Below are 20127 nucleotides of genomic sequence, written 5' to 3'. Positions count from 1 at the left end.
TTTTAAAAATAGCCAATCATCTCACTGATGGTCTTGTTGCTTGTGTAGGTCATGTAGAGGAATCAGTATTAAATAGTTTCATAACCAGTTAAAAGTTCCTTGTTGTAAGTTTAATGAACATTATGTGCTAAGATACATTATGTGTAACATAATTACCTCCTAAAGGATACAAATGTACTTTTTCGTCTCTGTATGACTTGTACTTAACATTACAGACAGGCTAATGTAGATGGTGGTGGGAAAAGTACTCTGATCTTTTACTTAAGTTAAACTAGCACTACCACAGTCCTGCATTTTAAATTTTACTTAAGTAAAAGCACAAAAGTATATACATCAAAATATACTTACTTAAATATAGTCTTATTCTTGCTTTGATTTTTATACAGCTGCAGCAGTTCACATGATTCATACTGTAACGACTCTTAAAAAATGCTCATGTCATGTTTATTTAACCAGTTTTATTTTACATTAAATCAGGCTATAGAGTTAACTGCATCACACTCATCATTGAACAGATCATCAGTGTTGTCAGACGTAATACTACTCGAGTCAAGTTAATCATAGTGATAATAATCATCAGTGTATAAGTGCAACATACAGAGGAAAAAACTACCAAAGGCTGACGGAGGAAGAAGTCATCAGCGAAGGTGAGTGTCCTTCATAACTTCAGGCTCCAAATTAAACAACTCCCGTTTCCTCTTTATATCACGCACCGACAAACACTTGAGGAAAAAAATCACCCGAGTACATTAATATATCGAGAATGTTTTCAAGCACTGAAACTGACATGCTTTTGTAATTCTCTATCACGGTTTAAACTTGTGCCAAATGTAACGTGGCATCTAGGGTTGTCGAAAGGAACGATACTTCTTTTGATACCATGTGTTTAAAACGATACACCTCTGTTAATTATACTATCGATAGTATCGAAAGTACCTAAACTATTAAGGAAAAATAAATTAATTCATTAAAAAAACAGAGCCACAATTACAAATGTGTTGGTATGTGTTCAGTGACTTTTTCTGTCCCACCACTGTTTACAGGTTGATAGTAAAAAAAGAAAGCAATTATCCTATTTTGTGTGTTCAGGACTTTTTTTTATTTATCAATTTAGTTGCTGTGGTATCAAAACAGGTGACAAGTATCGTTTTTTATGCTAGCACTGTATCGAAGTTTAAAATTCACCGATTTTGACAACCTCAGCCTCAAATTAATGAAGCAGCTATGACGAAAAATGCATCCGTGGTGCGTGCTTGAGGAGCCGAGAGTTAATTTGGAGCTCTGGGGCCCTCTTCAGCTCCCATTCAAACCTCCCGGAGCATCGTCATCAGGCCCTTTTTCCAGCATCATTACACATTCAGGCAAAGTACAGATGACCTCGTTCAAAAACCTCCACATTTAAGACCTGACAAAAAAATATATGTGCCTGGTTATACAACTTCTACGGTAGTTTGTTCGTACCCGTCTATTCTCTGGTCATCTAGAGAGGTATTGAGTAACTATAAGCTTCTGAGGAAATACAGAAAAAAACAAGCCCTTCAGTGCTTCCAAACATGCAGGAATGTTGTGACAGTTTAACAGCTGCACTGTTATTTGATCAGAGACATCAGAAAATGGAAAGTTTATTCCATGCCATCCCAATTAAATTATATTTAGCTTAATATTTAAAAAACACTAGGCCTCTGGATAATTTATTGATTATGCTTAATAACATAAATAAGACATAAATATAGCTGGCTCCAGGCCAGATTGAGTAACTGGATTCACACAGTTTGAACATAAACTTCTTTCTGTTTGAAGGCCCCCTTTTTGTTTTGTTTTGAGCCTCTGATCCCAATATTGATAAACAGTTGATTTACGTTCATAAAACTGCCCCTTAAATTTGTAGACTTTGGTCAAATTAACCTCCATCATCTTTAAAAAGAAAGTGCTCTGCATCATCTCTCCACTGCATAGCTTACTGTACTGTACAGTTTCCAGCCACAGGGTCTGCTTTAACAAAACTCAGATGCCCCACGAAGTTAAAGAAACTAAGTCTAAGTATTTACAAGGCATTTTAACACCCATAACGTTTGTCTGAGAACTGTGGTCCATCCCTGTTTGGAGCGCCAACTTTTTTAACACAAATGTAACAGGAAAGTGGAAAAGACTGACTGATTTGCTTTTGCACCCCTGCGAGCACTTACCGTGTTGTCTTACACAGCGAACACGACAACAAAACGTTCTACGCGGGTTAAGACAAATGCTAAGAATCACTTGCGACTACTCTCCGACCCCACGTCTGGTCTGGAGTGTCAGTAGAAAGCAGCTAACACCTCTACAACAGACACACTGGAGGACTGCGTGCAGCAGTGTATGCTGGTGTGTCACATGGTGGGGGACCGCCCGCCCGCCGTCTGGTCAGGAAGAGATGAAAGATGAAGACTTCCCTACAAGTGTGTGCGTGGACAATGTGTGTCAGATCGACACACATTTGAATGGCAGGAGATACAGAATGAAGAAACATGGCAACTCAGCCCAACCGCCTGCGTTTGGAATGACTAGTGGATGATATGTTAGGAAGCTTAGAGTCTGATCACCATCACCTTCAGGTCTCTGTCTTGCTCTTTCTCCTCCTCTGCATGAACATGACAGATGTAAATGTTCTGAATGCAAAGTGAGTGATTTGAGCACAGTCCACTCTTTCAGGAGTCCCTTAAGTCTCTGGGTTGGGAGTGGCCAGCAGCGGCACATTGTCCCTCCTCCTCCTGCCCAGCGGGGGGCGCCTGTACTGCTCCCCATCGGCCAGCGTCTGGGGCAGAGGCTTCCTCTTGCTCTCGGGCAGCAGCAGGATGGACAGCACGGCCAGCAGGGCCAGAGAGGAGTAGACCACGTGGTGCAGGAAGTAACCGTAGTGGTTCCTCAGGTCCATGAGCGGGGAGCTGAGGCGGCCCACGCAGCCCAGTGCGAGCACTGCGCCTACACCAGTGCCCCTGTAGACACAACACAACTTCAGATTCAATATATACCACATTTTATATGCTAGGATTCAGTTTTTCAGGAAGACCAAACTCTCGATTTTAATTGCTGGTCTTTATTTCTTTATTTCAGGTTAGAGGAACATCCCCTAAAAATGTATCTGCATGTTGCAGCCAAATGTCGTATGAATTAGCATTTATTTGAGAAAGATCGGTTCATACACAGCACTGAGTGACATGAAATTCCTTCAACTTGAGGCATTTTATTCCTTCATTTCCAAAAGTAGATAAGTTAAACTGTCACGTAATTGTTAAAGAGTTAATGAGGATTCTCTTAGATGTCAGAAAGCTTCTCTTCATCACTAATACATACTGAAGTAAATTTCCTCTTTCCTCCCTCCAATTGACTGCATTTTTCATGTCCTGATTCACTTTGGCAGCACTTATGGACAGAGCAGTCTCTTTCTGACAAAGAATAATAACACATTTTACATCTTAAAGGTGCACTTTGTATTTTTGGGGAAGACTTCTTAAACAGAAGAGAAAGATCTCTATTGACTGATTTATTTTTACAATACACAGTGCCCCTTTAATATTTTCAGAAAAAAGAATGAATGGTAAGACTGCTTTAACTTAAATTTTTCCGACTGCAAAGGTCGCTGTGTTAGTGTTACCTGATGATGGTGGGCATTATCTCTGCCGTGAAGAGGATGCAGAGGGAGGCTGTGGCCTGGGAGGAGAAGAGACCCAGCACTGAGAACACTGTGATGGCCGTCTCACTCAGATCTGAAGGGGAGGAGGGACAAGCATCAGTAATTATGGATTACCTTGATAGAGTGCAGTTTTTGTAATTTCCATTTTCTGATGATATATCATGATGCCCCTATGATTTGAATTGATTTTAATTCAAAACAGTGAATCAGTCCACCTATTCTTTCCCTAAAACTTTGCCAGACTTCTGTTATTAACAGAAGACACAGACAGCAGTGTGTGTAGCCTCTGAGAGGAGGTCAGCGCTGCTGCCCTCTCAGCCTTTGATGCATGATTAAAGCACAGCGCCTGACACAGCTTTGACTTTGCTGCCACTGCAGTGTCCTACATAAAATGAGTGTTATACTCATTATTAGCCACAAGGGGGAGACTGAGACTGAGGCAACAGCAAGTGTGTTTCCATACCAGGCTGTGGCAAGACAAAGGCACTCAGCACGTACTTTTCCATTCTCAAAGCTGACCGGTTTGCTTTTCATACAGCATGACGCCCATATGAAGTCAGTAGTGTATAGGTGATCTAATGTTACCACAAGTCTGAGCATAAACTAACTTTTGTCTTCATTTAAGGATTTAGGATTTGACAAAGCAAGGCTTTTAATCCCAAAACAAGCCTCACATATTGGTTCTCCAACAACAGGGGGGGGATTTAAGGAGAGGTTGTTGGCAAAGACTATTAATAGCTTTCTTTATCTGGCTCTAGATTTACTTGAGAAAACAAACAATCCTGCCGCCTAAAGACTACTTACACTCCATGAGTCCCAGAAGGATCAAAGAGGCCAGCCCCGTCATCGTCATGAAGAGGAGCAGGATGCCACGGCGGCCGCACCTGTCTACAGTCACCCAGAGCAACAGCCAGGCACCGCCCCCTGCACACACAGACAGCAGGTACGTCCAATAGAAGCTTGGGGCAGTGCCCCTGACGTCACCTCGGAAAGAGCTGTAACAGTGACTAATGCCATGAGAGATGAATCTGAGGGAGGAAGGGCAGGGAAACAAAGAGTAAGCACTCGTGTGTTTGCAAACAGCTCTTAAATAGAAAAGCGGCGAAGTGTGGAAGAACATCATGATGAAATATGAGAGCAGCTCCGATTCGAAGCTGCAGCGCTGCTTAATTAATGTCAAGAGTGTCGGATGACTTACGAGGTGAAGCCGAGCACACACATGTTCTTCCAGATGTTCCTGCTGTGGAAGAGCTCTGGGAAGGAGAGGTGGGGGCGTGAGGAGGGGGACGGCTCTGAATCCAGCTCTGCAGTAAGCGAAAGAGGACAGAACAGGCTTTCTCTTTTTACTTCACAGTCCAGCAACACCTGACCTGACCTGGTTTCCCTTTCAATCAATAGTCAATTTTATTCTCTGAGAAGAGACACGTACAGGAGATAAATCAATGATGGGACAATTCCTATTGGCTAAATAGAGTCTGTTTAATAACCACTTACAATACTGAAGCTATAAAAATAGATTTTACAGTAAAACTTTATGTTGATCCCCTAATTTGACAGCAAATAAACAAGTAGAAAATGATCAATACACTACTACACTATGTTGTTATTGTTAAGTATGATGCTCCAGACCAGACAGACAAGCACAACATCAGTAAATCATAAATGATCGACAATATGACACAGCTGTGATCTGAAATGTTTGTTATTTTTATTATATCTGTCAACTGTATATTTGTATACAGTATACATCTGGTCAAAATGTCAAAATTTCTCACACAAAAGTCTCAAATCATGGCATAAATCTAGCGATTTCTGTTTCGGGAAGAAAACACACTGTGCTATCAACCAAACAGCTCTCTGAAAACGTGCTCCCTGAGGACTGCACGGTTTACTGGATCCTCCAGTAATGCAAGATGAGCCATGTTACATCTTCTGAAAACCTGCCACAGATGTCTTTTATAGATTTTAACACCGATTAGGCTGAGTGTCTGTTTCTTTTTTGAGTCAAAGAAAATACAGAACAATACTGTACGTGGACGTTGAGATTGTTTACTGCGTGCTGTGACACTCGCAATGTTTCCTATTCTATACAGTATGTGCAAGTCCAGTTTGTGGCAAAGGGAAAATTCTTAATTCAACACTTTTTTCATATTGGACTTAAATAATGTATAAGTAAAGTAGTAGTAGTATAGTAAAAGAAAAAGAAGAAATGGTTGATTGTTATTATTTTTACACCAACCAATGTTGATATCACCAAATGTGAGCAAACTTCCTGAGAAGCATATTTGCATATAAACTGGTGCGGAGCCCAGTGAATATCCAGCTCAGACTGTGTAGCTGCAGGTTATGATGCTCTATTGTAATTCCATTTTTAAAACAGGAACCTCATGTCTTTAATAAATCATGAATCGCAACTGAGCATCATTACCTGCTCTTGGTAGTGGTGTGTGATAGGTACCCATGTTTTGAATGTAATGCATTATAAAAAACATAAATAATGCAGGCTTCATAAACTGAATGTCCATTCAGTCCGGCAGTGATGCAAAAAATAAAAATGTAAGCAGCTCTAACTTCGAGGAAGAGAATTGAAACGCATGTGTGCAGACTCACCTGTGAAGCTCTCGTCGTCCCTCACATCTCTGTTGGAGTTTCTTCTCTCACTGAAGGAGTTCATGTCTACAGATCTCTCTGACAGAAGGAGCCACCGAGGAGACTCTGGAAACACTCCAGGAATGCTGCAGGAGAGCGAAGACAGAACATAAGTCCATTCTTTGATCTCTGCTTACGTTTATCCAGCACCAAAACTATTCAGACGCATTAGGTTTTGTTGCTGTAGCCCAGATTTGATCCTTCGGCACGGAAACTAACCGATGTAGGTCACAGACTGGCAGAATTCTTTATTTCTTAATCCAGCTTTTTCCATTCTTATAAAAAACCTGCAGTAATCATCTGTTAATCTTTGTTAATTTGGTTTTGAAACTACAATGAAGGCTTATCTTGTAACAGAGGTCTTAGAGGGACCGGGGACCTTAAACAAAGTAGCTCTAATGCCTTCTGACATGAGCTAAAAGGCTCAGTGTGACGAGACGATTGAGATCAATACGATCCAACAAAGCTTTCAGCCAGTCAGATGGCATCAAGACACTTTATCAAAAGACTATCAGGTCCCTTCATTCTCTTGTCCCTGCAGTTTCTCAGAAAAACTAAACACGTGTCTGCTTACACAGTCAACCGATATCTTAAATATGAAAAGAAAATACTGATGATGATGATGAAGTTTTAAAAATGGGAATTAACTAAAACTGAATCAAATTAAGATACAGAAAAAAGAAAGATGTTTCTGAAATAACTTATCATACATGTGGCTGTTCAAACACACATGTAATCGTACCCGTAACTGAGGAAGAGTGTCAGCGGGGCGGCACCGGCTCCAAGCAGGCCCCTCCAGGACTGGCAGCCCAGGGCGACGGCTAGCAACAGCAGCTCTCCGGCTACAGTCATCAGCCCGGCCAGCATGGTCGCCACCAGCCTCAGAGACGGTTCACACAGCTCCAGACCTGACAGACGAGCACAACATCAGCAAATCATGAATGATCCCATGAAGAGGCGAACCAAACCTAATTTATACTACAACCAAAGCTGTTGCATATTAAAGAAACCAGAACATCCTCACCATCTCCATCTTAATTTTATGGTCCTTCAAAAGGAAAATACTTACCATCAACAGGTTAATTTCTGGTGTCTATGGTGAATGTGTACGTGTGATGGATGTAGAGGCAGTATTTTTAGCCAAGCTAGCAGCACAGCTCTATATATGGCCATGTCGGTCTGTTGGATGTCCACTTTGCCCCAGACTGAAATCTCTCAACAGCTACAGTAGTCAATGAATTGACATGAAATTTAGTAAAGATATACATGGTTTTTTGCATGGTACATGGCTTTCCTTTAGTGCCACCGAGGTGTCACATTTGTGTTTTTAGTCAAATGTCTGTAACAATGTTTGATAGATTGACATGAATGCTAACATGCTAATAAGCAAATGTTAGCATGCTAACAAGCTAAATTAAGATGGTGATGAAGGTAAACATTATACCTGCTTGACACCTGCGTATCAGCATCATTGTAAACACGTCCTTCAAATGTGTAAATACTCACGAGTGATGTACAGAATGAGGTAGACTCCCGCACTAGCTGCTGCCAAACAGAATCGCATGACGATGAAGATGGAGGGGTACGGAGAGACACACACCAGCACCCCAAACACCACCGACAGGGTCAGGGAGGTGAGAAGAGTCTTGGACCGGCCCAGCCTGCAGGTGAACAGAGATATATACTGAGAACAACCTAAATGACACATCAGTGCACCTTTGTTATTACACAAGAAAGTCACTTACACACAGAGTAATACACTTCAGATATTGTTGATCTTCCATTCTGGTTATTATCAAAAGTCTCTTTAGTCAGACCACAGAGAGATGAAGCTAGATTCATTTTTAGCATTAAAGAAAAAGAAATCAACACACTTAAACTCAAATCAAGATAAAAGCTTAAAAACAAAAGATGTACCACAGCAATAAAATTATAATGGAAGTGCTGATTATGCAAGAGCAAAAACACTACTTCACATGTTTAAATATTAACAGCTAGACAGTTAAAAACAGAAAATAGGACAATGGTCGACTGTGAAGTTAAGAGTTAGGATACAATGGAGAACTCAAAACTTTTACAGCATTCAGGATTCATTCCAAGAACCTCACACAATTTGTTCTAATCGGATATTTTACTAAAGCTAACTTTCAAAAAGTAATGTTTCAAATACAAATAAAGAAATCTTCCAATCAGCTCAAGTCTGAAGCACTAAGTGATCACTAAATGTGATGATTAGCCAATTTTCAGCTGCATGCGCGAGCAGCAGTTTCGTTTCCAACTTGCAGATTAGCGCTGTTCCCTTTTCTTCTGTGCTTGTTCCCAGGAGGCTGCATTAATTCACTAGTCTTAACAAACAGATGCTATGCTCAATTGGTCAGCAAATTAATGAAGGCTGTTAGCTGATTAAATCTGCATCATCTCCCTCACAATTCCCCCAAAACTACAACTTCCCCTGTGTGATTTTCAATCCGACAACCGGCTGGATTCATTATGTCAATTATCTGAAGCTTGGGGTGTGCCTCATGCAGACTGTCGAGCATCACGTTGGAAGATCGAGCCAAATAAAGATTGCAAATGTTAATAGGCTTACATTCGCGAACATTAACTTGTATACCATGCTTTGCTTACGAGTAATAATCATTTTGTGGCATATTCTTTGATTTCTCCGTAGCAAACAATATTTATTGCACAACATTTCTCACCGTGACTGAAAGGTCTATAAAATGGCATTTGGGCTGCTTGATACTTAATCTCTCTTTCGGCTGGAGGCCACCGTCTACTGACTGATCGAGGAACAGGGATAGTAAATCTATAGCTAAATTCATGTGAACATTAACATCCAGGCAAGTTGTTGTGCTTTTTGTGCGTTCTTTTGTGTGTTGTCTGAAGGGCTGTGAGGTAGTAAAACTGCAAAGTCATCACGACAGACTGAAGAATGAGGAACGGAGTCATTTAACAGCACAGATGGACGGAGTGGCAGTGGAACATGTTAACATGCCAGCAGTATGTGTGTGTGTACTTCTATCTTTGTGTGGTTTCATACCAGCGTTGTGAGGACACTTCTGGTTGTGAGGACATTTTGGCCATCCTCACAACGGCTGTTTGAGGGTTAAGACTTTTTTAAGGTTACGGTTAGAATAGAATTGCGTGTGTGTGTTTGTATTTCTTTCTTTCTGTGGCTTTAAACCAGTGTTGTGAGGACATGTCCGCTAAGGTTAAAGGTATAATTTGTAGAAAATAGACAAAATTCAGAGGTAGCACCAAAAACATAGGAGTCAGCATATCACCAGAGTAGCTGGCATCTGATGCCCTTTGCTAGCTATCTTTGGCTGTAGCTAGCTACCATTAGCTAATTAGCTCAGCCGTGTAGCCAGTGGTCCTAGTGTCCTATTTTGCCTAGACTGGGACCTCAGATGAGAGGGGAAGTCTGACGTGAGCGTGAATACAGCTGGTTAGAAATAGTGTGCATGCGTATGTGTGTTTGAGCATGTATTACCTGTCAGCGGCATAGCCCAGACCGAGACAGCCAGTCAGGACGCCCAGGATGAAACACACCTCCTCCACTGGGACCAGCCAGTACTGACCACACACCAGATCCCACTGGACAGCACACACACATAAGAGAGATCTGTCAGTTATCATCTGTTCAGGTCAGCACAGCAACGTACATGTTAGAGAACAGGCAGACATCAACACACATCAGGAGTTGTTTGTAATGTTTCAATCATGTTCCAACAAACCAAAAATAACTCAGTGGGTACCCAAATATCTGTTGGGCTGCAACAAACAATTATTTTTAGTGACAATTACTCTGACCATTATTTTTTGATTAATTCAATGTCTATCAAATGCGAGAAAAGAGTAGGGAAAAAAAGGTGAGGTCCAAAACTCTACAATTACAACGATAGAAAGCACACACACACACACACACACACACACACACACACACACACATACATATTATTATTATTATTATTATTATTATTATTACCACCTCAAATGGTGACTGAATAACAGAATATATGGTAAACTGGTTAATTGTCAGTAAACTCATGAAGGACCTCCTTGTCATAGTACCTACATACATTTTGTTTCTGAGGAGGATACAATGTGCAGGCCATGCCCTCCTCAGCCACGGTGACAGGCTCAGGCAGTTCAAAATAACCCAATGTAGGACTGTACGTCAGCGAGCTGGACAGCTTATTTAAGTCACTCGTGAGGATATTCACGATTATCTCCAATGATGACATTTCACCACAATCAACTTATAGTGAGTGTTTTTATTGTGGTCAGCCATAAAATCTTTCAGTCACATCCCTAGCCTCTACTTTTGATGCCAACATGAAGACAAATGGAGGCTCTTTGCTCACAACGACAGCTTTGCACTGAGTTTGAAATATGTTGCCTTCCTCCCTGCACGCTTTAAAGCCTGAAGCCAAAATGTATAACTCAGCTCACTGAGCGTTCATGCTGATTGTTAGCTTGAGTAGCTTGTGAAGAATTATGCTTTGAGCACATTAAATTACTTTCTTAATTAATTACTTTGATTCAAAGGCAGCCCAGTTTTATTTACAATGTTTAAAACAGTGAACCCAGTCTACAGTGCAAATATAAAATAAAGTTTACAGAAGAAGTACTAGCATTTTATGTCTACTATACCTCTCATACTACTCAGAGATGGTTCAAGAAAATTAGTTCCTGGTCCGTCTTGGATGTAATAACACGTGCTGTGTGGATAATTATTATAGATAAATAATTATGTGTCCCAGGTGTCACTAGCAGAGAGAATGAGGCAGTAAAAAGCCTTCAGGACCCATTAGACTCCGAATACAATCACAGGGAGATGTAACCTCATAATATTACTGTCTATGTGGCTTTGATAGTCAGAAGAAACTTGGTGTATTACTGTTATTGTTAATAATATTGGCAGTAGTAGCAGTATTAGTAGTTTTACACCAAGAGGACAGTCTGGTCATATGCATTTACTTTCAAACAAATGACTGTGTGGTTGCACATCATAGTGCATCCACATGGAAAGTCAGCACATCTGTTTAAAACAAAAAAAACAGTTATCTGCTCTCAGATCTGAGTTTTAATCACATTAAGCCGACCCACTGATTTGCATTAACAGCTGAGCTCTGCTAATGTCACTGTCTGCCCGCCCGCTGAAAGCAAAATGATTTTAATGATCCAGAGAGGGAGAGCGAGAGCACAAGGCTGGTGATAAAAAGGCCTTGCATAATTGGAGCCCGCGCATGGAAACATAAAAGCCTGTCACATAATATCAGCTGTCCTGTTGATGAGGCACAGAGCCGTGACAGTGCACACTGGTCGGGTAAAGGGCAGTGTCGCAACCTGGAGCACTCATACGGGTGGAATGCTTTGGACAACAGGAGGGTGAAAAATGTACACGAACCAGTTTGTCAACGGGTTTGGGAATGAGGCTCTGGCACCATTCAGGTATGTGCCTTTAAGAAGGACTAAAAACCTGCCACCATTTCCCACTTTGACATTGCCATAAAGCAGATCTGCAAGAAAGAACAGCTTTGACTTTATGACATCTGTGTGTTTTGTTGAATATATGCCTACTGAAGTTAGCATGCGAAGCAGTTGGTCCCAGCCCATCCCGGTCTTAAGTTCCCGTCTAAGGTATAAACACCGGTACCCCCCTGGTGCTCAGAGCTCACAGTCCGGATCAGTCACTGCACGGCTAACTGAGCTAACTAGCTCATGGTGGCTATAATTAGCAGCAGTTAGCGGTTACTCTGGTGATATGCCACGCCTCTTTTGTTTTGAGTATGAATTCAAAAGGTGTTCCCATTCCTACATATTGCACTTTTAATGATTTATAATATTGCCCCCTAGAGCCTAATATGCCTGGATATATCTGGTGTAGCTATTTTTAAAGGTTGACAAATTTATGTAATCTCATGCTATATTGTCATCAAACTGCCCTAACCTAATGATGACAGAAAGAAAAACTAACAAGGCCAATCTGTGCATTAGCCCATAGACCAAAGAATAGAGATGTGAATTGAAAAGTGTATTGATCAGGGGAGAAGCTGATCAGAAGCCTTCCTGCTTCCTGCTCACCAGACTGCCAGATCAGCAAAGCAAAGCAGCACTGGAGTGACATCATCATGACTTTCTGAGCTCAATCTGACTTAAGGGCTCAAATATGTCAGTGTCCTTCTCTGCCCATGTCACTCTCAGTATGTCAAATGAAGGATGGAGGAGGCTGTGCGAATACAACTTGCTCTTTAGGAATGTACTTGCAAGCACGCCGCTGCTAAATGCCTCCCTTGGCTGCGTTTACGGATCCCCAGCTCGCTGCAGTGGTGTGGGTGGATTACCGGCGAACTGCCCTAATACCACTGCCTAAAGGGCTGGGTGTGGTTCCCACATCAGTAGGCACAGCAATGCAAACAGACTCAAAAGCCAGAGCGACCAGCCTGAGTGGAAAACTTTGAGCAGCAGGCTTGGCTCTGGTAAAGACATTAACAAACGCAATTCAAGGCTTTTACTATGAAATACAGCTCTGACACAGAAAATGCGGGTTTTTTTCGGTCACTCAAAATGTCAAGCCAACCACAAGTCATGTGCAAGGTGACACATTATATGCCAACACAGCATTTATCTGCTGCATGTATCACAATTCAAGCAGAAGTAGGAAACACTGATGCTTTTATTAATATGAGCATGACAGAGCCAGAAGCAGTTTTGTTGCTACAGCTAGAAATCTGGTGTAATCCTCTCAGAAAACACTGATTGTGTAGTTATGAGCATTAGAGGAAAAAAACTCCCGCAAATTGTTGGTACAGGATTGTTCTTCAAACCTGTCAATATTCCTTTCAACAAAATATTGCCGCTTCCACTGTAGCTGATCCTCAACTTGCCTGTCTGCTGTTTAAATACAGCGAGCAATGCGAGAAGTATGTTACAGTTAAAAGGTTAGAGATGCAAAGCTGTGGCCAGCTGTGGCAGGAACATGTTAATGATGTGTCCATATGAGCAATGCAGCATCCTATCTTTGTGCAAATTACTGACAATCATATTCTAAAGCCTTTTTAAAGACTAAGATATTTTGTACCTTGTGTCCATTCATTTTATATCAATCAATCGTAATCTGGTTGTGAGCTGGGATTGTTCTTCCTTCATGAAGACATTTCAGACACGTTTCAGATATCTCCGAAATCTATTTCAGTTCCAACCAGTGACGTAGGGAAAATGCACGTTACACGATACACGAGTGAGTCACCTGGTGTTATCTAACCTGGCTTCACAACCCTGTTCTCATGGTTGAATGGAACTTTTCAAAGTATTTAACAGTATTAAAACTGATGCAGCAGACCCCGAGATCAGGGATGTCACGATTCTCTAAATCTATGATTCCGTTTGACTTACGATTTAAACATTATTTTTCAGAACTGAAGGCTATGACGTTGTTAGATCTATCGGATCTGAATCTGTAAAGATCAACAGATCATTGTATTAATGCAACTATCGTTTACATTTTTTCTCAATTCTTTAAAAAGGGGCATTTTTCGACTTCATTCTGGTGGCGTTTTGCAGGTTTGGGGTTGACTCGAGAGTTCAACAAAAAATACATCCCTTCAGGGATTCAACTAGTAATATTGATGATAGAGAGAGATTCTGTTTCTTACAAAGTTTGGTTTCTCATATCTGTACAAAGTAAACCCCCTTCATAAACATAACAATAAAGGTTCTCTGAAAAAATAAATAAACCCATCATCTCTGAGGCTGTCAGAGTTACCTCTGGTACCAGTCAGCTGATCGTCTTCCTGCACATAGGATAAGTGTCTGGAGGTGAAGCTGCAGGCTACCAGTAAGCATGCTATGAGTATTTAAATTAGGGAGGCACAATAATTATCAGATAAGTTATGGTCCAGATCTTGGTCCCGAAATGTATATTATTGTCTATTTATTGGTATTATCAATTTTCTATTTAGAATAGAAATCACACCTGTACCAGCAATATCATGTTCTTCATTGTCAAACTGTAAATGCCTTAATTACTCAGAATGCAACTTGACCACTGACAGTTTGGTTTGAGACTCGGTGTTGTTATGCTAAAAGCTGCTAATGTAGCCTATAGCCTGGAGCAGAGATGATGAGCAACTACAGAAGTCTGGTAACATCTCTTCTTTCTCCACATCCCCAGATTTTTTTCATTTTTCTCATTAGTTCAGTCCCAGCCACAGTCAGAGCAATTTATCAGACTCTGAGCAGCTCCCCTGGAGCCACACATGGTTTTATACAACTATTTGAAATATACAGCAGTACCTGTAAACAGACTTTGATGTATACCCCAAAAAAAGATATGCAGTTCCATTTCTGAATGGGTCCATGTGCATCACCCAACCACTGTCACAACGTCCCTCCCTCATATGGTGGAATACAAACACTAACTAAATAATATTAATGTTGAAACTCAAATCAACTACCTGACAAGTGAAACAAGGAGAGAAAAATGAAGACACAGAGTGAGCAGGTGAGCGCATGAGAGACATTGTATCTGAACACAACTTGTTTGTTTTATGTAATCATGTGTAAGTGTGAAGAAGTCCTGTGGTTTAGCGGTGGTGTGTATGGAACAACAGCCTGTACTGGTATTGCATCCAACATCAGTCACATGGATACCTCAAACATAGGAGCTACGCACATTCGCTCAATCGTTCATTATCTACATCAAACAAGATGTTTGTGTTGGAAAATGGTATCAGGGATCTCCTTAATCTCTGATGCTGGAGTTTTCTTAAAAGCACCAGCAAGGAAAAGTTTTCACAACAGCTCCTTTCTCCACACAACCGTAACAAAACATAACTTTAAGCATAACATCTATTAAAAGGTCCAGTGTCTAGGATTTAGGGGCAGAAACGGAATAAAGTATTCACTATGAATGAGCCTTTTACTTCTTCCTCTACCACAAAGTCTGCCATGTAGCACCGCCATGTTTCTACAGTATTCAAGAACAGACAACCAAACACATCACATTTTAGCTGCCATCCTAAGGGAGGCTGAGACAAGAGGTGTTCAGTTGTTTGCAATCTGAAACTTCACTGCTAAATCCTACACACTGGACCTTGAAATGCTATGATGGATTATGAACCAGGAAGATTCAAGGCTCCACAAGCCACCAGTAGACGACTTTTTGTCCGACTCATAGGGACAAATATGTGCATCCGTATTAAAGTTTAGCAGGCACTGCAGAAATCGAGGCTGCATGCTCAGCAAGACCCTCCAGCGGATAAATACAGGATAAAAAAGAAACAAACTTTTCAGCATTTTAGGACTAAATCCATACATAAACAAAAGGCAGCCTTCCCACAGAAAGCCAAAACAGTGAACAAGGCCGGGACCATAATTAGAGAACTAAGGAGGACCTCAGGCTGCTTTACCTCTGTAACGATGTTGTTCCTCAGCCCTTCTGTCACGTTGTAGTCCCAGCCGGATTCGCAGTCCACCACAGCCGACTGGCTGCCGTTGCTGTACTGCCTACACTGGGACAGGCCTCCTCTGTCCCCGGGCCTCTCCCCCTTGTCCCACGGCAGGGAGGCGTTCAGCACCTCGGGCGATGGCAAGGGTCCCGGCAGGTGGCAGTGGTGCGGCGGGGAGAGGGTGATAAGGGGGTCGGAGGAGAGCAGGAAGGCCAGGAAGAGGTTGGGCAGGATGGAGAGAGCGATCAGCACCCTCTGCTTCTTCCTGCCCAGAGCCAGCACCATCACTTCCCCCGTGGGAGGCAGCGAGGGCGGAGCGGGGAGGGAGGAGGAGGAAGGGGCCGGGGACGAGGGCACCGGGGATGAGGGGAGGGATGGAGGGGGAGCAGGGCACGGGGAAGGGGAGACCAGCGGGGGAGAGTCCGGGGATGTCATTATTAGGGAGAGTTAAAGGTAGAGGTGGGGAGAGGTTGTCGTGATGGTTGGTCCCCAGGCGGAGGGGACGAGACGTGGGAGAGCTCTGTGGAAGACAAGAGTTGCACTGCATTATTTTATAGAACATTTATAATGTCTTTATTTATTTCGTTAGTTTTTATACTTAAACTGCTGAAGTAAACAGTGCTGGAAAGTTTAAATGTGTATATATATGTAACACCGCTTGTTTTGTCACCACATTATGGCATTACTTGAAAGTTTTACAACAAATCTGGTGGGTTGTATATACATAGGGTTGGAAAGTTCTGGGAATATTCAAGGCGGATGGAATGGAATTAACAGGAATTTATGGGAATTTAAAGGAAGTAATGATAATAAAATTGAAATGATTATTATTATTTGCTCAGGCTGTATTAACCAGGTTAAAATAAAAACTTGTTTGCATGTCATATGCAGATGAAAACCACATGGTAACCGCTTGTTAGCAAAAACTAGAAGACAGGGTTTACAAGCTATAAACTGTGTACTTTGTTTTAAGCTACTATCTGCTGTTGAACCAAAATATCATAAAAAAAACATTAACTACATTTGTTCCAGTAATTTTAGTCAAGTTTTGACTTAAAGGCCTGTAGTTTTTTGGTCTTCTGTGCATAATGCAAAGGGTTGTAACTTTACTGAATTCAGGGCATACTTTGAATTTGTACCCTATTTTAAAAAAGGATACATTTTTTATTGAAAGTTTCTAAAATTCCATAGATTTTTCCTTTTGTGGAAACTTTCTGGAAAATGAACCGACCCTTTGCAACCCTAGTTGTGTACGCCTTTGTGTTTATTTCCTGCTGGACCACATGTGGCATGTAAAGTAGCACTTAAGTGAAAGTTCACAGTAACAGTGGATTTTGTCCAGAGTAAGAGGGGCACACTGGGTCATTTCACAGTGAGACTACAGTATTTTAAACACTGAGCAAAAACCAATCCTGAAATTCTGACTGAAATAAAGAAATCTGTCCCAAACAGGAGCAGATTATTTACATGGTCTGATTCTGTCCATGCACACCACACTGGGAGAGAAGAGTTATGTTTATGAGATCACACCTGCAGGCTCACACTTCAGGACAAACGTAGAAAATGTGAACCAACTCAGACTGGATAAAAAGAGCTGAAACAATTAGTTGATTGACAGAAAAATAAATCAACATCTATTTAGATTATTTTTAAAGCAAAAATACCAAACTTTGCTCTTGAATGCTTTTCTTTTCCTTGCGTGAGAGTATCCTGAACATCGAGTTTTGGACAGACTAAACAATCGATGGTGATCACTGTTAGTTGTAGCCCTAATTCAGGCCCGCTAATCCTTACATAAAACACTGCATATTGCTTACAGGCCTAACATGAAGCTTATAGTCTTTGTCATGACAAAAACCCTCAAGTTGTTACACAACAAGAGACTCAGCGAGGGGGTTTTGTGTGTATAGGAGTCATACCCTTAACCCTTAACAGGGACATGGAGAGACAGAAAATGTATAAGTAACAGTCAACAACCCAGATGTGGATTAACACCCTGACATAAAGCAGCATAATGATGGTCTGTCCAGAGCAGAGGGAGCCCGTCCTTCCCCTGTCTGTATCTCAGGCTGTGCTCCCAGTTGAGGGCAGGAATGTGAACAGCCTGTGCTTTTCCTCAGCAGCCTCCTCTGTCTGTCGGTGCACATGGTGCTCCTCTAGCAGCCAGTGCTGCTGTGTTTTCCTTGCACAGGGCCAGGAAGTCTTGCAAAAAAAAAAAAAAAAAAGGAATCCCACCGGGTTACATAAGAGCCTGTACACGAGGGGAGGGAAAGGGGACGTGGAGGGAATTCAACACACGGGAGCTGTCCGGCCTGTGTGGATGAAGAGCAGTTAAATAAGGAGAGCAGCGGTGTGTGAGGGGAATAAAATGACAGTGTTGGAGAGGAGGGGGGAGTAAAGCTGCTGGGCCGGGTTGACAACACTCGCACCTGCCCTGGCAGACTGGTCACACACACATATACAGTCTGTAAGGCTTCAGAAAACACATGTATACTGAGACTTACCCCTTTAAAATGTTGCTTAATGTGAGGCTAAATCCTACTGCGCGCTGTCAAACATCCGAAACATCGTGGGGTGACAGGGGAGCACAGAGTAGTTTCACCGCATTCACCGCGTCTCCTCCGCGCCTCGAAGCCAGCCTGCTTTGTCTGTCATGTGAAGAGACATGTCTGTCCCCGAGAAGAAGAAGAGCAAGTGTCGTGTCCTCTCAGAAAACGCCACCGCTGCCCGGGACACGAGCAAGGACGCCGGGGCTGGTGTCGGTCCGGAGCTCGGCTAACCCTCCGCCACTTTGAGATGAGGTGATGCCCGCCGGGGATGCTAGACTCCTCTCCTACCGTCGCTGCTTGGTAACGTTACCGTCGAGTCCAAGTTTCTGCCTGCCGACATTACACAAAATAATTAAATAAGGCATGTGTGTGTCCGACATCATCTTAAAGGGGAACTCGTCGTCGGTCGGTCGGCCGCGGACAAAGAGCGGGTGGAAACTGCATCGGGAGAAGCCTGTTTATAGGAGAGCTGCTCCACCGGCGGCGCCACACTTCGGGAGCAGTCGGTTGAGATCGTCATAGCGACGTCCCCTCGTCTCACTGCGGTCGAAGATCGTATTTGATGAGAAGGTGCGTCACTCCAAACTCAAAATCAGGTCTATTGCCGATTGCTTTATCCACATGGGAAGAATTCGCCGTGGTATATTCGTGCATAACATTAAAGGGGCACTATGTAGTTTTGGAGAATAAGTTCAAACTCAGAATTGTAATTTTTACAATATTGATGATGCAAACTCAAAAATATTTATGTAGCTAGAAAGGTGGCAGGGTCCACCAAAGGTAAACAATGTACAATATTGTGAAATTGTGTTGTTTTTTTTTCAAGGTCAGTGTGTTTATTCAGTTTATTCAGTCATGAAAACAAAGAGAGTTTGTTTATTTAGTTGGGCATAAAAAAAATCAGTCATTGAAGATCTTTCTCTTCTGATTAAAATGTCTTCCCCAAAACTACATAATGTACCTTTAAACATAGGATGTCTAAAAGGAAAAAAGCCAGCGCTGCATAAGTCAAAAGACATATAGATACTCTATATTTATATGTATACTTTATTATACTGTATATTTGTACTGATACAGTGTATTTGCATATTGTACTAAGGTGTTGCACCTTCAAAATACCTGACATTATCTCATAAGCTGTTGCAAATTATGGACGTTCATAAAAAATCTGCTTTATTTAAATGACATTTCTCTTGTTAAGGAGAGAAGAAAGACGAAGAGGAGAGCTTACTAAGCTCATAGTTATGGCTTCATTTGTAGAAAGCTTCTTATTGCTAACACTTTCACACCTTTTGATATGTTCAATAATAAAAAAAAATTGTTTCAAGTTTTTAAACACCTTATGTTGCTTGAGCATTTGATTTACAGTGGTTTTGAAGAGTTTCTTACTCTTTTGCTTATCAGGAACTAAAAATCAGTGTAAATCAGGAGCTATAGCCAATTTAATTTGTGTAATTTATTTTAGTTTTGTTCAAAAGCAGGGGTGGCAGGGAAGAGGTTTGGAAACGAAAATGTTTATTTCATATAGTCTCATATAGGCCTGGTCAGTGTGGCTTATGACTTAAGAAAAACCCTAAAGGAAATTGAGTTTCTTGGAACTTCTCAATAACATCTTTGATTTATAATTATATATAATTAATTTGCTTAAAAAACAGTAAGGTAAAATGTGCTCAGAAATAGGAACTTGCACTTCCCCAAAATACAGCAAATATGGTGATGATTTGGACAGCAGAATCAGTGACAGAGTGAGCCATCTGTTCTTTGTCTACTATCTGTACAGAAGGCCTACATGTAGCTCTGC

The 20127-nt window shown here is 41.6% G+C and overlaps 1 protein-coding gene across 1 annotated transcript; it reads right to left on the bottom strand.

The window, feature by feature from the left end:
• Positions 1-422: 422 nt before the first annotated feature.
• Positions 423-18863, bottom strand: slc22a17 (solute carrier family 22 member 17). The gene is made up of 10 exons (XM_084340736.1): positions 18282-18863; positions 15739-16297; positions 9816-9919; positions 7826-7980; positions 7062-7227; positions 6281-6405; positions 4869-4974; positions 4475-4698; positions 3632-3743; positions 423-2972 (listed from the first exon to the last, which is right to left on the bottom strand). The coding sequence occupies exons 2-10, from the start codon at positions 16210-16212 to the stop codon at positions 2696-2698; spliced, it is 1743 nt and encodes a 580-aa protein (XP_084196862.1). The 5' UTR covers positions 16213-16297; positions 18282-18863; the 3' UTR covers positions 423-2695.
• Positions 18864-20127: the final 1264 nt, after the last annotated feature.

This window comes from Pagrus pagrus (assembly GCF_965226575.1).
Source record: "Pagrus pagrus genome assembly, chromosome: 20".
In the NCBI taxonomy this organism is placed as follows: Eukaryota; Metazoa; Chordata; class Actinopteri; order Spariformes; family Sparidae; genus Pagrus; species Pagrus pagrus.
The sequence above is the reverse complement of the archived record's forward strand: the minus strand, read 5'-3'. Positions and strand labels throughout refer to the sequence as shown.

Bases quoted from the DNA above. Each gene is read 5' to 3' on its own strand.
- slc22a17 (XM_084340736.1), bottom strand. From the start codon at position 16,212: ATGACATCCCCGGACTCTCCCCCGCTGGTCTCCCCTTCCCCGTGCCCT. The intron at 7,981-9,815 runs GTAATACATGCT...GTTCACCTGCAG, and splicing joins CTGGGCTATGCCGCTGACAG to GCTGGGCCGGTCCAAGACTC. The intron at 7,228-7,825 runs GTGAGTATTTAC...CTCGTCTGTCAG, and splicing joins CCTCATTCTGTACATCACTC to GTCTGGAGCTGTGTGAACCG.